The sequence below is a fragment of the Simochromis diagramma genome, unplaced genomic scaffold (assembly GCF_900408965.1).
Source record: "Simochromis diagramma unplaced genomic scaffold, fSimDia1.1 OVJJ01000216.1, whole genome shotgun sequence".
Taxonomy (NCBI): Eukaryota; Metazoa; Chordata; class Actinopteri; order Cichliformes; family Cichlidae; genus Simochromis; species Simochromis diagramma.
The window spans coordinates 8,377,564-8,400,350 of NW_024386883.1; the positions used below are offsets into that span (position 1 = coordinate 8,377,564).

Below are 22,787 nucleotides of genomic sequence, written 5' to 3' on the forward strand. Positions count from 1 at the left end.
CAAACATTTCATATTTTTTTTTATCACAACTCTGGTTTTATGCGGCCTATCAACACAATTTAAAAACTGCTATAAAGTCCCCAATTTTTCCGTCAATTGTTCCGTCTGTCCTGCTCACATCTCCAATGGTTGTACACGTTGTCATTAACGTGGCTTCTCTCCACATCAGCCACGCCGCTTTGCTAGTTAAAACACCGGTGTCGGCACATAAGGACGCTGTCACAGCCTGTCAACCACGTTGATTGGCTGCGCATATACGCATTATTGGCTGGACTATGGGATAAGGTGGCATCGTTTCCATATGGGAGCAGCCAGTCACTTACTGACTAACACTGCGAAACAGAATTGCTAAAGTATTAATTTTAATTTCAATTCAGGTTAGATTTTTTTTGTGCCCAATGCAGAATTTCTGTGCGAAGAGACCGTGCCAGCAGTGCGCAATTGCGCATGTGCACAGCTTAGAGGGAACATTGCTGCTTAAGTTAAACTCCTTGGTTTTTTCTGAGTAAAGTTTGGCTTGTATGTATTAATATGTAATTACTTTCAGCCCAGTTTACAGGATACAATACTGCGTCTCTCCAAATTAACACTTCAACAATCGTTCTTGCTTTAAAAAGAAAACAAAAATTTAAAAAAAGATTTAAAAAAAAAAAACCCATTTGAGGGATTGGATATGAGAACAGTTCCTGGTGCTCATTTCGGAAGTCAACAAAGGATTATACGTACGTCAAAGCCTCAATTAGTCAAATATTTAGAGTCTAAACAATGTTTTCAAGAGTAACCATAAATTCTTCTGAGCTCAAGGATTTTAGAAACATATTAAAGTCTTTATGAACTTTATTAACTTCTAAAATTTAATCGGATGCTTTGGTTTTACCTGTATAATAGGCATTGTTCAAATTAAATTCCTGAACCAATTATTGGGGTTATTCTGATAGTAACTATTGGGCTACCATTTATTTGGTCAAATTAAGGTATCTCTTGCAGTCATGCAGGAGGTTTGTTGATTCATGTTTGTGAAATCCAAACATGGCTCCTAAACAGAAGCCTTTTGCACCTCCTCATATGAAACTGGGTTAGAGGGAAAGGGGGCGGACAGGTCTTCTGGATCGTGTTCGATGGAGCAGTCGGTTTGGTCGGTGGTGACAGAGCAGGTGGAGCCGTCGGAGCTCACCACATCAGACTGGGAGACATAGTTGTACTCACGCACAGGGCAGGCACGCTCGTTGTAGTCCGGTTTAAAATTGTCTTTCAGGCCTTTGGAGAACTGAAACCAATCCTTAAAAAAGAGAGAGAAAAAAACCTCACTTGTAACGAATAATTGCTTCCCCAGATTTTGATGACCAAAATCACTCAAACACAAGAGTATTTCTATTTTTAGCCATTAAGTGGCACTATTGTCAGACTTTTCGTCCAACTCTTGATCCAGCTCTTGATCCAGAGATATTAAAATCTGTTAAACTGACTGCCTGAACATCTACAGACATTCAAGGTATCCAGAAGATGTAAACCAAGCTGTTCTTTAGTCCAATCAATGACATAAATCAACAGCTACTGAACTAATTGTCATGAATCTTGATGTAAGTGTTAACATTAAAGCTACTAAAATCCATGTAGAAGCTCATCTGCCATTTAATTCTTCCAGTAACTTCAATAGCTTTCCAAATTCATATTAACAACTATATAAAACCCTTGTAAGACTGGGAATTTCAGGGAGTGGACAGAACTCTGGATGCCACTGACCTCGATGTTATGCAGGAATGGAGATGGCTTGGGAACCACAGGGACGAGAATGATTCTGAGCCTGTATGGGAGGTAAGGAAATCTTTAGCATTCACATTATCATCAAACAGCAACAACTGCATTAGACTTTGTTGGTTTCAGAGCTCCAACTGAGCGTGGCTGGCAGACAGCTTTTGACATTAAGGTCAGGATCATCCGATATAAAGGTGCAAAATGCTCCAGATCCAGTCCCCCCCATAGATGGATGATAACTGTGATCTTTAGAAATAAAATATTAATATCCCATAACACATACATAGCTTTTGATTAATTAACAATGCAATCTGTCTCTCCAACCATTGTTAAAAATAATTAATGGTAGTCATGTGGAAGCTAATAATCCCCCATACTTCACAAGTAATCGCCACAGCAGGGAGCTCTACGTGTTTGGCACATTTTTACACTGTGTCCTTACTGATGTAATGATATTCTGATGTTCTGACAGGCCTAAACAACAGAGTGGCCTCAGATCTAGTCAAATTGCTGATCTAAAATATTCTTTGAGTCTGCCGCTGTCCGTGTCACATATACTTTGGGAACTTTATGAATGAATGAAGTCAATTTGGAAAAGTTTCCAAAATGCACAGCGTGTAACACATTGCGTTATCTGTAAAGTCTGTTCTTTGATTGCTTTGCTGGTTAATTTGTTTCAGTGTTTCTGGAAGGAAACTTTGTGGGCTTAGCTTATTTCACAGGTGTGTTTAACATCAAGCATTTTCCTTTTCGTATTATTTGAAGGTTATTTAAGGTCAGACTTTTATAGATCAAATAACGAATGTGTAATTTTGAAGAAAGTAAGAGTTTCAAAGCTAGACCTTGGTTATCAGCATCCATATTATAAAATTTAGCCACAGTAAAGTTCCCTGTGTATGCATTTATTGTTGTAGGTATATATTGTTGTTAATTTGTTTAGAGAAGCAGTCATAGAGTTATAAAATACATCCAAATGATCTATGAGCTGATCCTAATACATCGTGGGATAACCAGGGGCGTGATGAAGGTGATTCAGGGTAGCAATTTATGATGAATGTATAGTGAATAATGTGTAATGGTTTGATGTCTGTACTGACAACTGAGAAAAATCTGGGTTACCATCAGCAATGGTAACAGTAATTAAAAAAGGAATGTTTGTAACTTTGCATGATTGCAGATCATTTAGAAGGGATCTTTGGTCAAAACACATCTTCCTGTACCAGAATTTAGTCTTGTAGGCATCTCTGTGTACTGTGGTCTTCTTCCTTCAGAAATGTTGTGTGTTTCCTGGGTTGTGTGAGATCTGTCAGATGTTGTGCAATGGAAACTTTCCACAAGACAACAAGCCTTTGATACCATCTAAAAACGATCTTTAATCTTTTCTTTGGGTCACTCGTTTGCACTCGTTTTGGACAAGTGATCTGCATTTGTGTTTGGTTGATGGTTTTTTTGCAGCCTAGATTTTATACACTAGTGCACAGTGGATATATTAATTGTTAATTATTTGTTTACATTTGCTGTACTGATACAGTAAGTCCGGGGTGTCAAACCTAAGGCTTGAGTGCCCGAATCGGCCAGGCAAAGGCTCCAATATGGCCCACTGGATGATTTTGAAAAATGTGAAGAAGGGCATACATTTTTGACTTTTAACTGTGTTTTCACAAGTTCAAAACAGATAAAAGATAAATATTTAAATGACAGAAAAGTAAGTATAAAAGTGCGTAGGTATATATAAAAGTATACAAGTTAACAACAACTTTATGTGCTATTGTACACTGCAATTATAGTCTGTGGCTGTCACAAAATCACATTGCACACCACCTGGATCTGTGATCTGATCATAGAGCAATCATTTGAGTTATGGAAAAACCCACCTGTCATGGTGCAGTAATATCATGGCCAGCAGGATGACAGTGATTACACCCACCACATATATCACCGGCGTCCACGGAGACATCAAATCTTTAGAGTCTTTGAAGAAGAAAAAAGAAGGAAGTTATTTGTATGAATGCTTAATTCTAATGATTTGTGCAGTGTGGAAGCAACATTAGAGCCACTTAAGTTTTAATAATTGTTTGAATCCCAGTTTGAAAGTTGTTGAATAAGAAACAAAATCTACCTATGATTTCTTTGCAGTGTTCAAACATTTTAACTGATCATTATTATTAGTGTTTTGTTGCAAAGCTAATTGTCCCCCCAAGATGACCCTATATTCACTGGCAGACATCGTTTCACCATGCCACTAAGAATATCTATGAAGTAGTTTTACATGTGCTGTTGTTGGATCCCCAGACCACAGGCTCACTCCAGTCACTCCAGAATATGGACTCTCCACAATAATCATCTATTCTGTTCCGCACTTGCAGCTCATATCGGGAACTGCTTGAGGGCAAGTTGATGCAGTATTTCTGTATCCCGGCGCTAACTTTAGAGAGCTGGAAAATCAGATGGAGTTGAGAAAACATTAGACTGGGAGAGAACAAAGAGAGATGAAAAAATAAATGAATTAAAAAGGATGAAAGAAACCTACATCCCAGTTATTGTTGTTTGTCCTGAAGCGGACCTCACCCTCCACACAGTGTAAGGGAGCAGGAGAAGTGTGGTTCCAGTAAAACCACAGATTAAAGTCCGACCCATTCAGGACAGTCAGGTTGGTTGGTGGGTTTAACTTGACTGGAGAAGTATACAAATAGGCAATAACATGAGGAGGCATGCCAATTTACTTTTATGACAGAACACTAACAGCAATTTTCCTTTAAGTTACTGTGTAAAGTGTAAAAAATGTCCCATTAATTCTAATAATGATCCCTTCATTAATTGATTTATTGTTTTAAACTCAAAGTTAATACCAGGTTATATGCATACCTTGTTTTTTAAGCTCGTGACCCTTCTCAAAATTTTCGCTCCCATTTGTCAGTCGAGTTCGAAATGTTTTGAATCTATCTCTCGAATCTACCTGCTGGTTACATCCAATGTTCATGTTGTTCTCTGTCAAATAGTGGTTGCATATTTTCCATTGGTCATTGCCCAACCTGTAGATGAATCAAAAACATAACTATTCCAACAAAGAAAAGCATGCAGACGTATCATATTTAGATACAATCAATATGATCTTAAATATGATGTAATCTAAAGTTTAATACTTTATTAGTTCTAGTTCTAATTGCTCAACAGTCCAAACTATTTGCCATATTTCTCATTTCATGATGTTCTAAATATTTTCAGTTGTTGAAAAGGTCTGGACTGCAGGCAGGCCGCTTCAACACCCGGACTCTTCTACTATGAACTTCTTTTATGCCTAATAAATATTCCAGGTCTGTTACCCAAGTAGTTGATATTTTTCTTAATAATTTCTTAATATTTTCTTAAAATGAAACTTTTTTCTCAGTTTTTTCTATGGTCTATTGTGAATAAAATATAGTGCTTATGAGACCACTCTATTCTGTTTTTCTTTTCATGTCACATACTGTAGCATCCCAACATTTTTGGAATTGGGGTTGTAGTTCAGAAAAGGTAGAAAATGTCTTCTACTGTTAATGCTGAGAGTAAAATAGATTTTCATCACATCTTTCACTCAAGTACAACATTTAATTATAGTCTGATTAATTTTAGAAGACATTACAAAGATGTGTTGGTGCTATTATCAACAACTACGCACTTGCTGTAGAAGGTGTAGTTGACCTCAGGAGTCCCAGTCTTATTCCATTTGCAGGAAACACAATCCAGATTCACCACCAAGCAATCCACATCTGTTAAAAAACATGATAGATTTGAGATCAATGAAAGATAAAACCTAAAACGATGAATGATGGTTAGGCATATATATGAAACCTACACAAAGGGCAACAGACTGATGGTAGTACAGTCATACACTCAAAGACAAGGAAGTAAGAGCCCCGTGCTCTGGAGGGGAAATTCTCACAAAACGTGCTTAATAAAGGAAGGCTCTGCATTAACCTGAATTTAATTCATTTTGATAGTGTTCATTCATATCTCAAGGTACAAATAACTTCTCAAATATACATTGAGTGATAGTGTTTGGGATATAAGTTAATATAATATAACAAAAGTAGAGCGATCGACTTTCAAAGATGTCGACACAGGTTTACGACACTTCCTACCGATGTTGCGAATGTCTTGTATTTTTTTTAAAACGTATTCGATCATCTTCATATGCTCTTACCTTGTGATTTTTTGGCAAATACGTGTCCAGTCAAATAAAGAAGTAGAAGTAATCTTGTCGACATCATGGCGAATAGAAACAGGATGTAAGCCCGCATCGACACTGAAATATCACCGTGTCTTGTGGGGTTTTTTTTTTTCTTCTCTTCCTGTCAATGTATTGGTGCCTGTAGCACGGCTATGTCACTATATGGCAGATACACAGTCTTCATACTTTCATAGTTCATAAAGTTAATAGTTAATAAACTCTAGTTAAGAGGTTAAATCAAGTTTTTGGATGTCATGATTACTTAATGTATATAAGCTGTCTTAATCATTTTAGCAGGAGAAAGACAAAGTAGAGAGAAGGTAAAATCTCTGTTAATATTTTTGTTTTTTTAAGGGTGTTTTTTATATCACAGGTATTATCTGTTGGATGTAAATGCAATAGCTTCAACTCAAAGACATCTGATGTTTTTTTACCACAATGAGACAAAAGTGAAAACAAACCCATTCTGGTCATTTAACACAGGTGTGACACTAAACTGTTGCAGTTTACTTTTATGTTCCTTCTTATTTGGACAAATCTGTCAATTATTAATACAAAAGAATATTAAAGAATCCCGACCCTTTTAACAGGTCAAATTAGCTGAATTACTACTCATCTGTAGCACGAGATGTCATAACATTCGATCAGTGTCACTTTCAGAGTTTTGTGGGTTTCCTGTCAGAGGAAACTGCTTTCAAAAATATAGACTGAAACTATGTACACTAGACTTGAAGTTGGACTTTTAATGTCCTGTAAAATAAGTACAACACACAGAGAAGGTTTTATGCAATCTTTATTGAATAGTTCAAGAAATAGTTCTGTTTTTAGTCAGCCAGTCTTACATTTTCTCTGCACTTCTACTATCATTTGCTGCCAAAGTGAGTTTAAGGTGGATCTTGTTGGTTTAGCTAAGATTTTCTATACAGTCTACGAGTCCTGTATGTATTCTTTTCTGATGAAAGAGAAATGATGGACAAATCAGAATCACATTGTGAAATGTAGTGTCCATGTTCATGCACAGCATAAACATAAACAATTTTATAATTTTAACCTGTTTAACCAAATGAGTTAATTTCTTACATTCATTTCATCAAACAGCAGCCGTCAACTCCCACATCTCAGATAAATATTTAAACTAACATTTGCTGTTTGAAGCCACAGACAACAGTTAGCTCAGCTTAGTTCATTTACAGCAAACTGGATCGGGGGCTTTCTGTGTAAATTGCTGTGGTTTTTTTTACTGCCGTATTCTGTTTTTTGGAGAGGAAACGCAGCGTTTTTAAGAACTGTGCTATCTCTGTTCTAACCACAGTTATAATGAAGTACAAATGTTCAGATAAAATACTTAACTTTAAACTCAACACACTCACACATAGCACCTTTCACTTGGTCGACGTCTGCGGGTTCACAAGTAGAGACCTTACAGTTCATTTTGACATTTTTTTGACAGCTGCAGCAGTGTGGCATTTACTGATTTGACTTTGTGTGTCTATGTCTGTGTGTCATAATGACACTATGTGGTTCTGTCTACACCTACTTTGACTGGAACTTATAACAAAGAGGAGTTTCAAGTTCTCTGGTCTGTGTTTATATGTTGTCTATCAAAACAGTGACGTCACCAGTGTACTTTCGGCATGGTACAATGAGTCCATATTTCCGTATCTGACAGAAATATATGAACTTTCCTGTTATTTCTGACCGTATGTTAAATAAATGTCTGCCAGATAAATGCAAAAATAAAAGCTCAATTGACAAAACTAGTTTAGAAAATGATTTTAGACCCTTGTGATTCTTATATTTTGGCACCTGTGTGCAGACAAAATGTACGTGTCCAAACCAGCCTCCCCTCTCTGATAGTCTCCAAATATTTACTGTGCAATAATCAATAATTGCACAGTGTCAAAGTATATCATGCATTGCAAACTGCACATACACAGCTTCACAGAATACAGGTAATACCTCGTTATACAGTGCGTGTAGATATGTTTGATGACCAAAAAACAAAAAAAACAAATTAGGATCAATATATAGGACCATAAAAATACACACACACACACACACACACACACACACACACACACACACACACACACACACACACACACACACACACACACACACACACACACACATAGCTCAAACAAACAAACTGAACCCAAAAATAAGACATCCCAGATCTGAATTAATGAAATATTCTTATTAAATACTTTGTTCTTGACATAGTTGAATTTTTTGACAACAACATCATACAAAAATTATCAATGGAAATCAAATGTAGCTACCCATGGAGGTCTGGATTTAGATTCATACAAAATTAAAGTGGAAAAACAGACTACAGGCTGATCCAGCTTTGATGTAATGTCCTTAAAACACGTCAAAATGAGGCTCAGTATTGTGTGTGGCCTCCATGTGCCTTTATGACCTCCCTACAACGCCTGGGCATGCTCCTGATGAGGTGGTGGATGGTCTCCCAAGGGATCTCCTTCCAGACCTGGACTAAAGCATCCGCCAACTCCTGGACAGTCTGTGGTGCAACGTGGCATTTGTGGATGGAGCGAGACATGATGTTCCAGATGTGTTCAATTGGACTCAGGTCTGGGCCGGCCAGTTCATAGCCTCAGTGCCTTTGTCTTGCAGGAACTGCTGACACACTCCAGCCACATGAGGTCTAGCATTGTCTTGCATTAGGAGGAACCCAGGGCCAACCGCACCAGCATATGGTCTCACAAGGGGTCTGAGGATCTCATCTTGGTATCTGGCGAGCACATGGAGGGCTGTGCGCCCCCCTCCCCAAAGAAATGCCACCCCACACCCTTACTGACCCACTGCCAAACCGGTAATGCTGGAGGATGTTGCAGACAGCAAAACGTTCTCTATGGTTTCTCCAGACTCTGTCACATGTGCTCAGTGTGAACCTGCTTTCATCTGTGAAGAGCACAGGGCGCCAGTGGCAAAGTTGGCAATCTTAGTGTTCTCTGGCAAATGCCAAACGTCTTGCACAGTGTGGGGCTGTAAGCACAACCCCCACCTGTGGACGTCGGGCCCTTATGCCACTCTCATGGAGTCTGTTTCTGACTGTTTGAGCAGAGACATGCACATTTGTGGTCTGCTGGAGGTCACTTTGCAGGGCTCTGGCAGTGATTTCACAAAAGTGTGATTGACTTGGAGCTTCATTGTGTTGTTTATCTGTTCCCTTTATTTATTTATTTATTTATTGAGCTGTGTATATAAAAACAGCCACATGGGTCAATACATAAGTGGGGCACAGAAAGGAATAGCCAGAGGAGCAAAACACCAGCTACTGGTAGACAGAGCAGTCACCTGAGACTGCAAGACTAAGATGACCAACCTGTGCACTGCTTGGATTGACTGCAAGAAGGCCTATGACTCGATGCCTCACACCTGGATCCTGCAATGCCTACAACTATACAAGATAAACAGGACCCTAAGAGAGTTTATCAGGAACTAAATGGGGATGTGGCGTAGAACACTAGAGATCAAATGGTAAATGGCCTGTATTTGTATAGCGCTTTACTAGTCCCTAAGGACCCCAAAGCGCTTTACACATTCAGTCATCCACCCATTCACACACACATTCACTCACTGGTGATGGCAAGCTACATTGTAGCCACAGCCACCCTGGGGCGCACTGACAACTACAAGCCCGTAGGCACAAGTCACCGTCAAGTGCGGGACCTACCAAGGAGATGTGCTGTCCCCACTGCTGTTCTGCATAGTCCTGAACCCCCTCAGTGAGATCGTTGACAGACTGGCTACAGATACCCACCAAAGAATGGAGCAATTGTCAATCACCTCCTCTACATGGATTACATCAAGCTGTATGCCAGGAGTCAACGAGACATTGATTCACTGATCCACACCACAGAATATACAGCAACAACATTGGAATGTCATTCGGATTGGAGAAGTGTAGTCGAATGGTAACGAAGAGATGGAAGGTCATCAGAACTGAGGGGATCGAACTACCAGAAGGCAACATTGCAGACATCGAAGACAGCTACAAGTACCTGGGGATCCCACAGGCAAATGGGAATTATGAAGAGGCAGCTAGCAAAGCTGCAATCACTAAGTTCCTGCAGAGGGTCAGGCAAATCCTGAGGAGTCAGTTGAACGGTAAGAACAAGATCCGAGCTATCAACACCTGTCCGTGATCAGGTACCCTGCTGAGATAATAAGCTGGCCAAAGGAGGAGCTCGAAGCCACTGACATCAAAACCAGAAAGCTCTTTGAGGGTTTCACCCCAAGTCCAGCACCAGCAGGCTGTATGCTAAGTGGAAGGAAGGAGGGTGAGGACTGGTAAGTGTCAGCATCACAATCCAGGATGAGCCAACAAACATCCACGAATACATCAGGTGATGCGGAGCGTCAATGTAACAGTGGCCCCAGTGGTAACTGGAGTGCTAGGTGAGTGGCTCCAGCAGATCCCAGAAACAACACTGGAGATCTCTGTCCCGAAGACCTCAGTCCTAGGAACAGCTAAGATACTGCGCAGGACCCTCAAGCTCCCAGGCATCTGAAACAGGACCTGTGCTTGAAGGATAAAGACCGCCGCTGGGGGTGAGAGTGGATTTTTTTTTTTTTTTAGAAAATATGTCACTGTAATGTAGACCAGGTATTCCATCACAATTCCCTGTATTTTTATTAGTTTATGAGGGACTAGTATTTCAAAAGCTAGATAAAAAAGGAACACACTGATGGTTTCACGATTCGTTATTAGGTTAATGGAGTTTGACATTTGACTAGTATTTAAATGACAGTGTGTGAAAGTTGAAGAAGGATGGGGGTGGGGGGATTAAAGTGTTTATAAAACTCTGGAAATATGTAAATTTGTCTTCTTTGTGTTATATTTTGGTTTGGTGTTTATTTATGTGGATGTTTGTTTTTTCCATTTCTTTTGTTACCCTCACACTTGGGTTATTCCAGATGCTCGCCTGAAGCAGGTAGAGTGTAAAAGGAAGCCAGTTGCTTTTAGAGTAGTTAGTTGGTGTGTGTTAGTGTCTTGCATCTAATAATAAACTCTACCATTTGATGGATACATTTTATTCCAGCCTCATGTCATTATTTTGAACCCATAAATGACCGGTGGCCAATGCTGAGGAGTTTTTTTTGTTTCCTGTTCTCATGCTGTCCTCCCATAGGTGCCCAGCGTGAGAAGAGGTCTCTTTTTTTCCTCTTGTACTTTTTCCCATTGTTGTGTAATTTTTCAGTGTTTTCTCTGCAACGCTGCCGATCTCCGACTGTATTCCCATGTGATGTCTTTGTTGTGTGTGTATGTCCTATTCCTCTGCGGGGCAACCTGCATATGGCCAATAAAGCATTCAATCAATCAATCAATCAATCAATCAATAAACTCTACCATTTGATGGATACATTTTATTCCAGCCTCATGACATTTGTTTGAACCCATAAATGACCGGTGGCCAAAGTGACAGTACATCAAATATAACATCTGCCATGTTTAAGCAGTCATTTAATGACTGTTTTGGAAAAAAATGACACCTTTTCTTCATGACTTGTACAATTTTTAACCTGTGCTGTTGTTGGATCCCCAGACCACAGGCTCACTCCAGTCACTCCAGAATATGGACTCTCCACAATAATCATCTATTCTGTTCCGCACTTGCAGCTCATATCGGGAACTGCTTGAGGGAAAGGTGATGCAGTATTTCTGTATCCCGGCGCTAACTTTAGAGAACTGGAAAATCAGATGGAGTTGGAAAAAAAACCCCATAAGAATGGAAGTTAACAAGGAGAGACAAAAGACATTAATGAATTAAAAAGGATGAAAGAAACCTACATCCCAGTTATTGTTGTTTGTCCTGAAGCGGACCTCACCCTCCACACAGTGTAAGGGAGCAGGAGAAGTGTGGTTCCAGTAAAACCACAGATTAAAGTCCGACCCATTCAGGACAGTCAGGTTGGTTGGTGGGTTTAACTTGACTGGAGAAGTATACAAATAGGCAATAACATGAGGAGGCATGCCAATTTACTTTTATGACAGAACACTAACAGCAATTTTCCTTTAAGTTACTGTGTAAAGTGTAAAAAATGTCCCATTAATTCTAATAATGATCCCTTCATTAATTGATTTATTGTTTTAAACTCAAAGTTAATACCAGGTTATATGCATACCTTGTTTTTTAAGCTCGTGACCCTTCTCAAAATTTTCGCTCCCATTTGTCAGTCGAGTTCGAAATGTTTTGAATCTATCTCTCGAATCTACCTGCTGGTTACATCCAATGTTCATGTTGTTCTCTGTCAAATAGTGGTTGCATATTTTCCATTGGTCATTGCCCAACCTGTAGATGAATCAAAAACATAACTATTCCAACAAAGAAAAGCATGCAGACGTATCATATTTAGATACAATCAATATGATCTTAAATATGATGTAATCTAAAGTTTAATACTGTTTCTTAGGAATAAACATAAAATAAATTAGTGATAGGAAAATGTAAGCCATATGCCATCTACACTTAATGAAGCTTGCGCAGCAGGCCTTTTTGTCATGATGTTCTTTGTTGGCAGGCAGGATGTAGGAGCCAAATGCAGGGCTCAGACACTGAATGATAAACTAAAGGCAGCAGCTTTATTGCTGGAGAAAAATCTTAACATGAAACACAGGAAAACTAAATTAGAAACGCAAACATGAAACTCAAACTAAAAAAAAAAAAAAGGGAAACAGAGACCCTGAACATTACCATAAACTCAGAGGAACCCCACAGCATGGTGAGGGTGTACAACATGACACAGAACAAAGAACACACAGAGCTTAAATACAAGAGGCAGTAACGAGGGAACGTGTCAGGATTTGGAGGTTTTACTGGAAAGTTCTATCAGGCACCTGAGTTCCTTGGTCTCCACCCCTGGGCGGAGCCATAAGCTCTCCTGCAGTCCTGCACACCTGAGACTGATTCTGGGTAATCAGGTTGCGGATTTAAGCTCCACTCAGACTCTCCTTCACTACCAGTTTGTCAATGACCTCATGTTGGTATTGGCACTAAGTTTTTTCATCTGCTTGTTACTTGTTGTTTACTTTGGTTTCCTGTGCCTCCTTTGCCATTGCCTTCTACGTCAGCCCTCCCCATATTATCTTCGCATTCTGGAAAAACACAAAGAACCTCACCTGCCTGCCCTCCAGCCACCACCTCAGACACAGCAGAAGTCAGGTCAGCCAGCCTTTGGCACTACTCAGATTCTCACCGCCTCTCCCTCAAAGCCAAGCTCGCCCCGACTATCAGTAAGCATTATCAGCCATTACTACCTCGGCTAAATATCCTGCGCCTGCCACCTTCTTAACCTCGTTCTCTTTTCTTCCCAGATGCACCCACTCCATCCCTGTTGCAACCTGCCAATTCTCCGTTCACCCCCCACTGACCCATGGCCGCATCATTAGTAACACTTTGCAACGAATTCACCTTTTGACTAATTAATAAAACACTGTAAAATGTACGAGCCGTCTCTGATGTGGATCTCTGCGTTTGAGTCCAATTTAGCTATCGGCCTGTGGCCACTGTGACAGAATGGGGAAGCAGGAGGGAACACTGCTGGGCCTAATCAGACATAACGAGACCGAGAGGAAGCAAAACTGAATATAGACTGTCAAAGTAAAACAGAAAACATGAGACGCTTCACAAAGATGCAGACTAAATATTGAGACCTGGAAACAGAGGGGAAAAAGAGGCACAGATATAAAAAGTAACCACATGTGGAACACAGAAGGTACAGAAAACCGAAACTAGAAGGTAGAAAAAACTAATTTAATATGAACAGAGAACCACCAAGACAGATCAAAACCATGAATAACAATAATCAAGGAATATAAATTAAACAAAAACACTAAATACTAGGTCGCAGACCCAGAGCTGTGACACTTATTTCCAAAAGGCTGGGAATTTGTGTAAAATGTAAATAAATGGGGCCACGTTGACCACTGTGTAGCATCTGCTCTTATTTTAACAACGGTCTATAAATGTGAAAGGTCTGGACTGCAGGCAGGCCACTTCAACACCCAGACCCCTCTATGTACTTCTTTTATACTCAATCATATTCCAGACCTGTTACCCAGTTAGCTGATCCAAATGTTACAGCAAATGTTTCTTTTCGGTACCATTTACTTTTCCAGCCTTTTGTTGCAACATCGCAATTTAGTTTTTAACTGTGCTGTTGCCATCAAACGATGAGCTAATATTTATCTTAAAATTAAACTTTTTTTTTCTCAGTCTGTTCTATGGTTTGTTGTGAATAAAATATAGGCTAATGAGACCATTGCAATCAGTTTTTATTTTCGTTTTACACAGCATCCCAACATTTTTGGAATTGGAGTTGTAGTTCAAAAAAATTAGAAAATGTCTTCAATTGTTAATGCTGAGAGCAAAATAAATTTTCATCACATCTTTCACTCAAGTACAACATTTAATTAAAGTCTGATTAATTTCAGAAGACATTACAAAGAAGGGTTGATGCTATTATCAACAGCTACGCACTTGCTGTAGAAGGTGTAGTTGACCTCAGGAGTCCCAGTCTTATTCCATGTGCAGGAAACATAATCCAGATTCACCACCAAGCAATCCACATCTGTTAAAAAACATGATAGATTTGAGAAAATTATTTTTAAAAAAATGATAAAGGTTAGACATATCAAATCTACCTTACAGCAATAACAGTACAGTCATATACTCACTACCTTGCTCACTAAACACTGAACGTTGGATAGACGTGTCGGTCCATGCCATCACCATTCCCTGTATTTTTATTAGTTTATGAGGGCCTGGCCTTTCAAAAGCTAGATAAAAAAGGAACACACTGATGGTTTCACGATTCGTTATTAGGTTAATGGAGTTTGACATTTGACTAGTATTTAAATGGCAGTTTGTGAAAGGTGAAGAAGGATGGGGGTGGGGGCATTAAAGTGTTTGTAAGACTCTGGAAATATGTAAATTTGTCTTCTTTGTGTTATATTTTGGTTTGGTGTTTATTTATGTGGATGTTTGTTTTTTCCATTTCTTTTGTTACCCTCACACTTGGGTTATTCCAGATGCTCGCCTGAAGCAGGTAGAGTGTAAAAGGAAGCCAGTTGCTTTTAGAGTAGTTAGTTGGTGTGTGTTAGTGTCTTGCATCTAATAATAAACTCTACCATTTGATGGATACATTTTATTCCAGCCTCATGTCATTATTTTGAACCCATAAATGACCAGTGGCCAGTGCACGCAGATTTTGGGGACATTTCTGCTCCAAATTCACCGTACAGCTGCTCACTTTTGTTTTAGCATCAAGAGTCCGCACCATCTTGGAGATGTCCGCTGATTACTCAGCATTTCTTCACACCTAGCTATTGTGATCTCGTCCCATTACAGAAGGAGGCATACTGTTCCAGATCATTTTCCCATAACTGATAACTAGAAACGAATACATAGGTGTAAATAGAGCTACAGAATAAATTAACTGGTAACCCGTATAAAACATATCCTCCACTATCTGGAAATGTGGGACTACGGAACCAGTATTAAAATTTGACATTGAAAAGTCGTCCAGAAAGACCACATTTGGACTATGTACGTCAACACTAGACAATCAGTAGACTTTAAAAAAAAAGGACATCACCTTATGTTACATTAAAAAAAACAACACCATAATAGCTTACCAGGGCTTTTTTTTTCAGCAAACACAGGTCCGATAAGACAGAGAAGTAGAAGCAGCCTGGCTGGCATCATGGCGCACTAAAACAGGATTTTAACAGTAGAGGTTCAAGTTTACCTTTAACTGTTGCTGTTTGGTATGGAGGACCAGAAGAGCCACACGCATCAAAATAAAGAATTTTGTCCTTCAATAATGAATTGTGCCATAAAATATTCATTAGTAAATTAATTTTTTCTTTATTTAATTGAAATATTACTAAAGTAATTTATTATTAAATAAACGAATTTAAAATAAAAAATATTTGTAAATCACTTTTTCACAGTTAATACTTCAAATTGATTTCGCAAAAAAGAATTTAACCCTTAATAAAAATGTAATTTAAAAATCATTTTCGAATTCCAAATAAAACAATAGATTTTTAAAACCTTTTTTAAAATGCAACTTTAAAAAGAGAAATAAGTCGATGTATTCCCAAAAAGTTGATTCTCTTCATCTGTGGGAGAAACGTTTCTTCCCTCATCCAAGTAACTCAGCTTCACTCATCTCAGCTGACTGCAGGTTTCCCCAATCTTATAAATTGAACATTTGCACAATGACTGAAACTAGCACCACCGGGCAGTGAGGTGAGTTTCTTGACCATTCATCAACAACCACTGATCAAAGACTGTTGATCAATAGCCAGGAGTGCCATTCAAGTTGGGGAATGGCTGCAATCACAGCATTGTAAGATGGAGAAAGATGTACCCTTAGGCCCCACCCTTGATTCAGAGATGGTCTTTTCCTTTTCACATAACCCCCAACTCCCTGTGTTTTAATTATTTTAACAGAAGAAAAACAAAGTAGAGGGAACGTAACATCTGTGTTAACGTTTTTAATATTTTTAAGGGTTTTTTGTAAGGGTGTCTTTTATATTACGGGTATATCTGTTGGATCCAAATGCAATGCTTCAAGTCAAAGACATCTGATGTTTTTTATCACAATGAGACAAAAGTGAAAACAAACTCTCATTTAGCACAGGTGTGACACTAAAAGGTTGCAGTTTACTTTGATGTTACTTCTTATTCTTCTTATGAAACTTCTTCTTATTTGGACAAGTCTGTCAATTATTTATGCAAAAGAATATTAAAGAATCCCGACCCTTTTAACAGGTCAAATTACTACTCATCCGTAGCACGAGATGTCATAACATCTCGTGCTATAGAGTTTTGTGGGTTTCCTGTCAGAGGAAACTGCTTTCAAAAATATAGACTGAAATGATGTACACTGACATTTGAAGTTGGACTTTTAATGTCCTGTAAAATAAGCATAGTAAAACACACAGACAAGGTTTTATGCAATCTTTATTGAATAATTCGCTGGGCACGGAGTGCGAATCCAGTTTACTCCGTCTCCATCACAGACAATTAGATGTGGAAGTAGTGATGTTTTAGTTTTGTGAAAATGTAAAAAATGGGTTCTGTTACATTACCATTCAATTTGAGGGTTACAACAGATAATATAATATATTTATTGTTCTCACGTGGTATTGGACGGGATTATTTTAACAAAGGACATTTTGCCTGATAATTATTTTTATCCTCCTGTAACTTTACTGTGTAAAGAGCGAAAACCTCCAAAGTTGCAGGAGTAGTTAGTCGCTATAAAGTTGGTTTGGAAGCATATTTGGCGATGCTTCAACCTCTGCTTTGCGTTTGTGTGGGAGCCCTTTTAAAAAACCTCTTTTTTCTAATTCATACTGCTGTCCTCCTAGGGGGCACGCCCCCCGCTTTGGGAACCACTGCTTTAAACTCACACATAGCACCTTTCACTTGGTCAGTGTCCGCGAGTTCACAAGTGGACCCACGTCAGAGGCTTTACCATCGATTTTGACATTTGTTTGCCAGCTGCAGCAGTGTGGCACTTACTGATTTCACTTTGTGAGTCTATGTCTGTGTTTCAAAATTATAATATGTGGTTCTGTTTAGACCTACTTTGACTGGAACCTAACACAAAGAGGAGTTTGAAGTGCTCTGGTCTGTGTTTATATGTCTGTCTATCAAAACAGTGACGTCACCAGCGTACTTTCAGCACGGTACAATGAGTCCACATTTCCTTATCTGACAGAAATCTATGAACTTTCTGTTATTTCTGAACTTTTGTTAAGTAAATGGCTGCCAGATAAATACAAAAATGACAAAATTAGTTTGCAAAGGGATTTTAGACACTTGTGATTCTTCTTTGGGGACAGACAAAATGTACATGTTCAAACCAGCCTCCCCTCTCTGACTTTGTCTCCAAATATTAACTCTGCAACGATCAGTAGTCGCACAGTGTCAAAGTGTATCATGCAATGCAAGCTTCAAGTACACAGCTTCACAGAATACAGGTAATGCCTTATTATAAAGTGTGTGTAGACATGTGTGATGTTTTATTTAAAAAACAAAAACAAAACTAGCCAAAATCATGGGATTTATTTTCCAACCTAACACATTAAAAGTCAATAAATACAATGCAATAATATACAACAACTTAAATAAGTGCTCGCGAATGAGCTAAAAGGTTTTCCAAGACCTTATGTAAAAAAATAAAAAATAAAAATAATGGAAATGATTAACAGTAGAATGTGCTGCAGTTAAAATCACTGAAATACACCAAACGGAAGCATTTTTCACAATTTGTGTTCTTCTGGGGGAGTAGTGCAAACATCAGTTTGATTTTTGATATGCTGAGGAAATTCAAAAACGTACATCATGGAAGCAGAGAGCTGATCGCTGCACCCTGATTAATACTCAAGAATGCATATCATCTAAAGTATGTTTTCAAGAGTAACTTTGTCAGCACTTTATACCACCTGTCTTAACAAAAAGGAAAAGCCTTTTATTAAGATGGAGTACTATGTATCTGTGAGGTTAAAGATTTCAAACAGATATTAAGGTCAAGTTTATTAAACTAAAATCTGTAGTCTGAGGTTTTATTTAAAAGGCTAAGCTCGGGTGTAACTGATTAAATACCTCCAGCAAATATTGGGTTTCTTCACACTGGGAATTGTTGTAAACCCTTCTAATAATCACTGTCACCAAGCAGGAGATGCATCAGTGTAACAAAGTCCCGATAGTTTGGCTCAGGCAAACCTAACCCTGGTTCACGACCTGCTTAGTCAGAAACCTGCTGCACCTCCTCAGATGGAACTTGGGAGCTGGAAGAGGACAAGGGGACGTACAGATCTTCTGGATTGTTCACATCGATGGACACAGAGCAGTGGGTTTGGTTGGTGCTGACAGAGGAGGTGGAGTCGTCAGAGTTCATGCTGTCAGACTGGGAGACGTAGTTGTACTCACGCACAGGGCAGACCTGCTCATTGTAGCTTGCTTTAAAATTCTCTTTCAGACCTTTGGAGAGCTGAAACCAGTCCTTAAAGAAGTGGGGAAAAAAATCTTTACATTAATTTGACAAATAAATGCAACAAACTGGATTTTTGAGTTACAATTGTTTAATGGGTAACTCCTTCCCCAGAGCTCTACGCTGAAAAATCATTTGAACACAAGAGTATTTATATTTTTAGCCATTAAGTGGTGCTGTTCTCCGTCTACTGGTTCACCTCTTGATCTGAACAATTTAATGACTATTAAACTGCTGCCAGGACTTCTACAGACATTTAAGGTTCCCAGAAGATGTGAACTAATGCTTTGGTGCTCTTTTCTACTAATACTGAATGGACTATCATGAATCGTGGCGTTATCATTAACATCAAAGCACTGTGATACCCAATACGGTCTCATACAGCCACTAACATGCATATTTATTACTCTTCATTTTATTCTTTTAGTATCTTACTTAGTTTTCTAGCTTTAGAAATCTAGTAAGAAATCGTGTGTGACTGGAAATTGGAAGGATAAGACAGACCTCTGGAGGTTACTAACCTCAATGTCATGAAGAATCGGGGATGGTTTGGGAACTGCAGGGATCAGGATGATTTTGAGCCTGTATGGGAGGTAGGGACACTGTTACTCTCGGTTTTTCATAACAAGAATATTTGCATTCACTTTGTTCACGCTAACACCTCAGCACTGTAACTGAGTGGGGCTGAGCTTTCTGGATCAGGAATCCGAATGCATGATGCAGGACATCCAGTAAAAGTCAAATTTGCATTCAGAGTTCGTACATGGATTGGTAGCACACAGAACAAAAAACTCAGGCAAAGAGCAAAGAAAACAGATGACAAGAACTTAAAAGATCAATCAACAAAAGAGCAAGCTGGGGCAAAACGCAATGAAGAGGGAAAAGAATGCATTCGGGAAAGCTCGAAACACCAATGTTTGGGAACCCTGACTACAGTAACAACCTGGAAACAATAAGCAGACTGGATACTTTAGCTGAGGTAAAACAGGAAAAAAAACAGGAAGTTAAAACAACTAAGACACAAATAATAGGTGATGTCTAGGATGGATAAGGGGGAAGTGTTGCTGTGACTAAGCTTATGTCAGCCATCTGGGGTTTTTAAGCCTCGGGCAGAAAAGCCTGTCTGCATGTCTTACAGGTGATAAACCACATTCCTCTCTAAGACGTGTGCCAGTGGTCCAATGGTCCACTCACCAGAGGCCCACCAGCACTGTTTGTGTTGAACCCGTTTGGGACCTAACTGAAGGTAGAGGCTTACAAGTAGCCATGGCATGGCGACCCTAACCCTAGTTTTGGTGATTACTCAGTATCCTAAGTAAATTCCACAGAATTTGAGGGAAAAAAAATCTTGTGCAAACACTTTTTAAGGTCATGAACACAGTGGACATTTGGGTTGCCGTCATATGCTGGTTCCAATTCTAATCTACGGTCACAAAATCGCATGGCACACCTAAACTGACTTCGTGGCACATCAGTTGGATCTGTGATCTGATCACAGATCAATCATCTGATTTATGGAAGAACCCACCTTTCACGTTGCAGTAACATCACCACCAGCAGGATGAGGGTGATGGCACCCACCACATAGAGCAATGTCATCCACAGAGGCACTGAGTCAGAGTCTGTGAGGAAGAAAAAAGAAGAATATTCATTGTATAAATCTTTTAGCTCTAAATATTGGGGCACGCATTGTTAGGAAGCATAATTCTGAATTTTAACCAAGCATGTTGGGGTCAAACAGTAACTGAAATAAATCTAAAGTTCTATACGAACATAATTTTTTATTTCTGAAAACTACAGAAAAGAAGTCAGCTATACATAAGAAAAAAACATCTGCCGTGTTTAAGCAGTCATTCAATTACATTTTTGGGGAAAAAACGACATCTTTTCTTCATAACATGTAGAATTTTTAACCTATGCTGCTGTTGGATCCCCAGAACACAGGTTCACTCCAATCACTCCAGAAGTCAGACAATCCACAGCCTTCATCTATTCTGTTCCGCACTTGCAGCTCATATCGAGAACTTCCCGAGGGCGAGTTGATGCAGTACTTCTGTATCTCGGGGCTAACTTTAGAGAACTGGAAAATCAGATGGATTTTAGAAAACACAAGAATGGAAGAGAACAAGAAGAGGCAAAAAAAGAGCAATAATTAAAAAGGATGAGAGAAACTCTTTTCCTACCTCCCAGTTATTGTTGTTTGTCCTGAAGCGGACCTCACTCTCCACACAATGTAGACGAGCAGGAGAAGTGTGGTTCCAGTAAAACCACAAGTTAAAGTCTGATCCATTGAGAACAGTCAGGTTGGTTGGTGGATTTAACTTGACTGAAAAGATACAGACGTGTAATAACATGAACAAACATGCCAGTATACATTATATTTTAAGGCCTCTTTCATGTCAGAATACCCACAATTTTCTTGGAAATTTTTTTAGATTTAAGCAACAGTGTAAATAAAAAAAATCCCAATAATTACACTAATTTTTCCATCATTATTTTATTTGTTCTTTTAAATACAGTTATGTTCCAGGCCAGGGTAAATACATACCTCGGTTTTTAAGTCCATGTGTCTCCTTAAATCTATCCTTGCCATGTACCAGCCTGGTGTTAAAAGTCATGAATTTGTCGCCAGACTCACATGGCTGGATGCATCCAATGTTCATGTTGTTCTCTGTCAAATACTGTGGGCAGCTTTTTTCTTTCTTATTGAAGAAACTGTGGAGAAATAATAATAAAAACAATCACGCAAAGTACAGAGCCATATCTACTTTAGTATTCATCATGACCAATGATATGTTAATGGTATGTTCATCATTTATTCAAAAATGTGTTGTTGTTGTTTTATTTGTTAGGGCCTAGCAATTAAATATGTTTAACTGTTAAGTTTATCAGAAAAATAGAAGAATTTTCATTACATCTTCCACTGAAGCACAACCAGCCTAATTCTAATCTGATGAATTCAGAAGACGTCACTGAGATGTCCCACTGCTGTTATCAGCGGTTACCCACCTACTATAGAAGGTGTAGTTGACCTTTGGTGTCCCCTTCTTATTCCAGGTACAGGAAACATTTTTCAAATTGATAATCAAGCAATCCACATCTGTTAAAAATATGACCAATTTGAGAAAATGATTTTCAAAAACTGATAAAGGTTAGACATATAAATTCTACATAACAGTAGAGTCATACACCCATGACCTTAAACTGATTTTAATTAATTTAGATAGCAATTATTTTTTATATCAAGGTACAACAACTCAGGTCCTTTCTTCATAACTGAGTCGCTGTTTTAAGGAGGCTGATCAAATACATATTGAATGCTAGCCGCGCAGGAGATAATATATGTAGATCTGCCAAAAACAGACTCACTGACTATTCAGACACTTGTACTCAACCTAAAAAAAAAAATGTCATCAGTAGACTATAATTTGTAATAACTTCGATCGTGTTTAATTGATCTTACCAGGGGCTTCTGTGGCAAACACAGGTCCGATCAGACAGAGAAGTAGAAGCAGTCTCGTCGGCATCATGGCGCACTAAAACAGGATGTTAAGAGTACTTTTGCAACGTTACAACTCTGACTGTTGCTGTTTGTCTGACGTAACTGAGCCGACTTTTGCGGTGTTGTTTCTCATCAGTTCCTGTAGTTAGACCAAACACTGCGATGATTTATCACTTCCTTGTAACATAATTAAAGTTGACCTCAGACAAACAGGAACAACAATATTCAGAAACTAAAATATATTGTAGGCCTGTTGTATGTAACCTACACTTAGAACTTACT

At 38.8% G+C, this 22,787-nt stretch overlaps 1 protein-coding gene across 3 annotated transcripts; it reads right to left on the reverse strand.

The window, feature by feature from the left end:
• Positions 1–392: 392 nt before the first annotated feature.
• Positions 393–22,545, reverse strand: LOC120733742 (cytokine receptor common subunit gamma-like). 3 transcript variants are annotated; one of them, XM_040032127.1, is made up of 12 exons: positions 22,467–22,545; positions 14,473–14,563; positions 12,119–12,285; positions 11,784–11,926; positions 11,516–11,681; positions 5,414–5,504; positions 4,621–4,787; positions 4,286–4,428; positions 4,025–4,190; positions 3,630–3,726; positions 1,744–1,804; positions 393–1,279 (listed from the first exon to the last, which is right to left on the reverse strand). In XM_040032127.1, the coding sequence occupies exons 1-12, from the start codon at positions 22,531–22,533 to the stop codon at positions 1,037–1,039; spliced, it is 1,602 nt and encodes a 533-aa protein (XP_039888061.1). In that variant the 5' UTR covers positions 22,534–22,545; the 3' UTR covers positions 393–1,036. The 3 variants fall into 3 exon arrangements, with proteins under 3 accessions (XP_039888061.1, XP_039888060.1, XP_039888059.1); XM_040032126.1 differs by lacking the exon at positions 22,467–22,545 and adding an exon at positions 15,630–15,794; XM_040032125.1 differs by lacking the exon at positions 22,467–22,545 and adding an exon at positions 14,673–15,598.
• Between the last annotated feature and the right edge of the window lie 242 nt (positions 22,546–22,787).